The sequence below is a fragment of the Alligator sinensis genome, unplaced genomic scaffold (assembly GCF_000455745.1).
Source record: "Alligator sinensis unplaced genomic scaffold, ASM45574v1 scaffold471_2, whole genome shotgun sequence".
Classification (NCBI taxonomy): Eukaryota; Metazoa; Chordata; order Crocodylia; family Alligatoridae; genus Alligator; species Alligator sinensis.
In genome coordinates this window covers 1,048,274-1,049,996 of record NW_005842143.1, presented here as the reverse complement: position 1 = coordinate 1,049,996, position 1,723 = coordinate 1,048,274, and the positions used below count along the sequence as shown (strand labels likewise).

General features: G+C 51.4%; 3 protein-coding genes across 3 annotated transcripts in view; 1 reads left to right on the top strand and 2 right to left on the bottom strand.

Moving 5' to 3' along the window:
* Nucleotides 1–1,700, bottom strand: part of GLUL (glutamate-ammonia ligase) — an 8,458-nt gene extending 6,758 nt beyond the window's left edge. Inside the window, exon 1 of the mRNA XM_006025385.3 lies at nucleotides 1,639–1,700. The gene's annotated coding sequence lies outside the window, so the exon portion shown is untranslated. The remainder of the gene's footprint in view (nucleotides 1–1,638) is intronic.
* RNASEL (ribonuclease L) overlaps nucleotides 1–1,723 on the bottom strand; it is a 93,391-nt gene that overhangs the window by 702 nt on the left and 90,966 nt on the right. The gene's annotated exons all lie outside the window — the stretch shown is intronic.
* Nucleotides 696–1,723, top strand: part of RGSL1 (regulator of G protein signaling like 1) — a 62,511-nt gene continuing 61,483 nt past the window's right edge. The window contains exon 1 of the mRNA XM_025206166.1: nucleotides 696–1,453. Coding sequence (XP_025061951.1) covers nucleotides 1,321–1,453 — 133 coding nt within the window. The 5' untranslated portion in view covers nucleotides 696–1,320. The remainder of the gene's footprint in view (nucleotides 1,454–1,723) is intronic.

Here is a 1,723-nt window from a genome sequence, read left to right as displayed (position 1 = left end):
CGGAAGAGATTCAGTAATCTAATCTTAAGGAACATGAAAGGGTGCCTTGAGTAAGGCAACATAAGGGACCTTCGAAGGACAGTTTGAGACCATGGAGAGAATGAAAGAATGGAGAGTCATCAGGACACGAGAGAGAGAGAGAGAGAGAGAGAGAGAGAGACTCTTGGGTCCATGTGAGGGGAGAATGGTAGTACAGCAAGAGAATGCAAGCTGACAATTTAACTTGCTGGGGACGGGTTATTGCCTTCCAGCTCTGCAGATTTCAGGTAGAACCATCTTACTCTATAGGAAGGATGCTTTGAATGACGACACTGTACCACTTCCTCGCTCAACAGGAAATTTACCTCTGCCTGCAAACCCCTTTCTGCCTTTCACAAAGAGGGCACCAAGGGGGCAGGGGGCCCCAAGCTCCCATCCCAACCCCATTGGAGCTTGTCAAGCAAAATACCAATGCAAGCCCCTCCTACTGCTCTCAGAAGCTGTTGCCTTGACTGTCAGGAGGTGACAGAAAAGTCATTTCCAACATGACCCAGGATTTTCTTTATTTCATGGACATGCAGGCAGCCTAATTGTGGCTGCAATTTGGGGATACCTGGCCTCCTCAAACCAGGATCCCTCAACTTGTCTCTCACCTATAGCAGGCCTAAATCACCCTCCTTCCCCCTCTGCTTCCAGCCCCCTATCACTCACCACTTCCTCCAAGTGCACTCACTGTCCATCCGACTGCATGCCCTTAAATGTCATTCCAGGTTTGCTGCTGTAACTAATTTTCCCCATGAAGTGCCAAATGCCACCCAGCTATCGCACTGCTTCCCCACCCCCCTCTGCCTTCTCCCCTGGAGAGTCTCTTTATGGCCAGTGAAGAAATATGATCCACCCTTTTTTCATCTCATACAGATCTCTCCCCTGTCCTTGCTAAAAGAACAAGCCCTGTCTCTCATCCCTAGAAGGGAGCTTGTTTTTAAAGAAACCTGCTAATGAACCTTTAAAAAAAAACACAAACTAGAAAGATATCTACTTACTCAACACTTGAAAAGCACCAAATTAATCAGAGCTGCCTACATTTCCACTCCCCTTTTACAAGTGTGCTTGCTTCCCTGACAGAAAGCAGCAGAGGAGAGCAACAGAGCAGGCTGGAAAGGGTTATTGCCTGGGTATATCTCCGGGATATCATAAGGAAAAAAACCATAAAGATCTAACACATCCGTGGGCAAACCACCTCCCTATTGTTTGTCAGGGCACACGAATCTTAGGGCTGGATTGGGAGCAGCAAGATGAAAAACGAAGGGGGGGGTGTGCAGGAAAATCAATAATAAACCTATGCAAAAACAAATCAAATCAAATCACATTTCAAGAGCAGCACAAAGAGGACCCCAGATCCGGGGCGACTGCCCTTCCCCCAGCTCTGCCTTTCTGCAGACTGCCTCTCAACTGAAGGCTGCCTTTGCTGGAGGTCAGCACCATCTCCCCACCACACCGCAACCAAAAACCCCCCAAAGCTTCAGCCAAGCCCATCCATCCCCTGTGCTCGGCAGCTGCTGGAGCCCCCCTCCCCGTGCAAGGCGCGGTGCGGATGGCCCTCCCCAGCCCCCGATGCCGGTGACACCGAGCGGGGGCGGGCTGCGGACCAGCAGGTACCTGGGCTGGCGGCGGAGAGGAGAGGAGAGGAGAGGAGAGAGGAGGAGATGCCCGAGGCGCGGCGGGTGCAGGCTCTCAGCGGGGT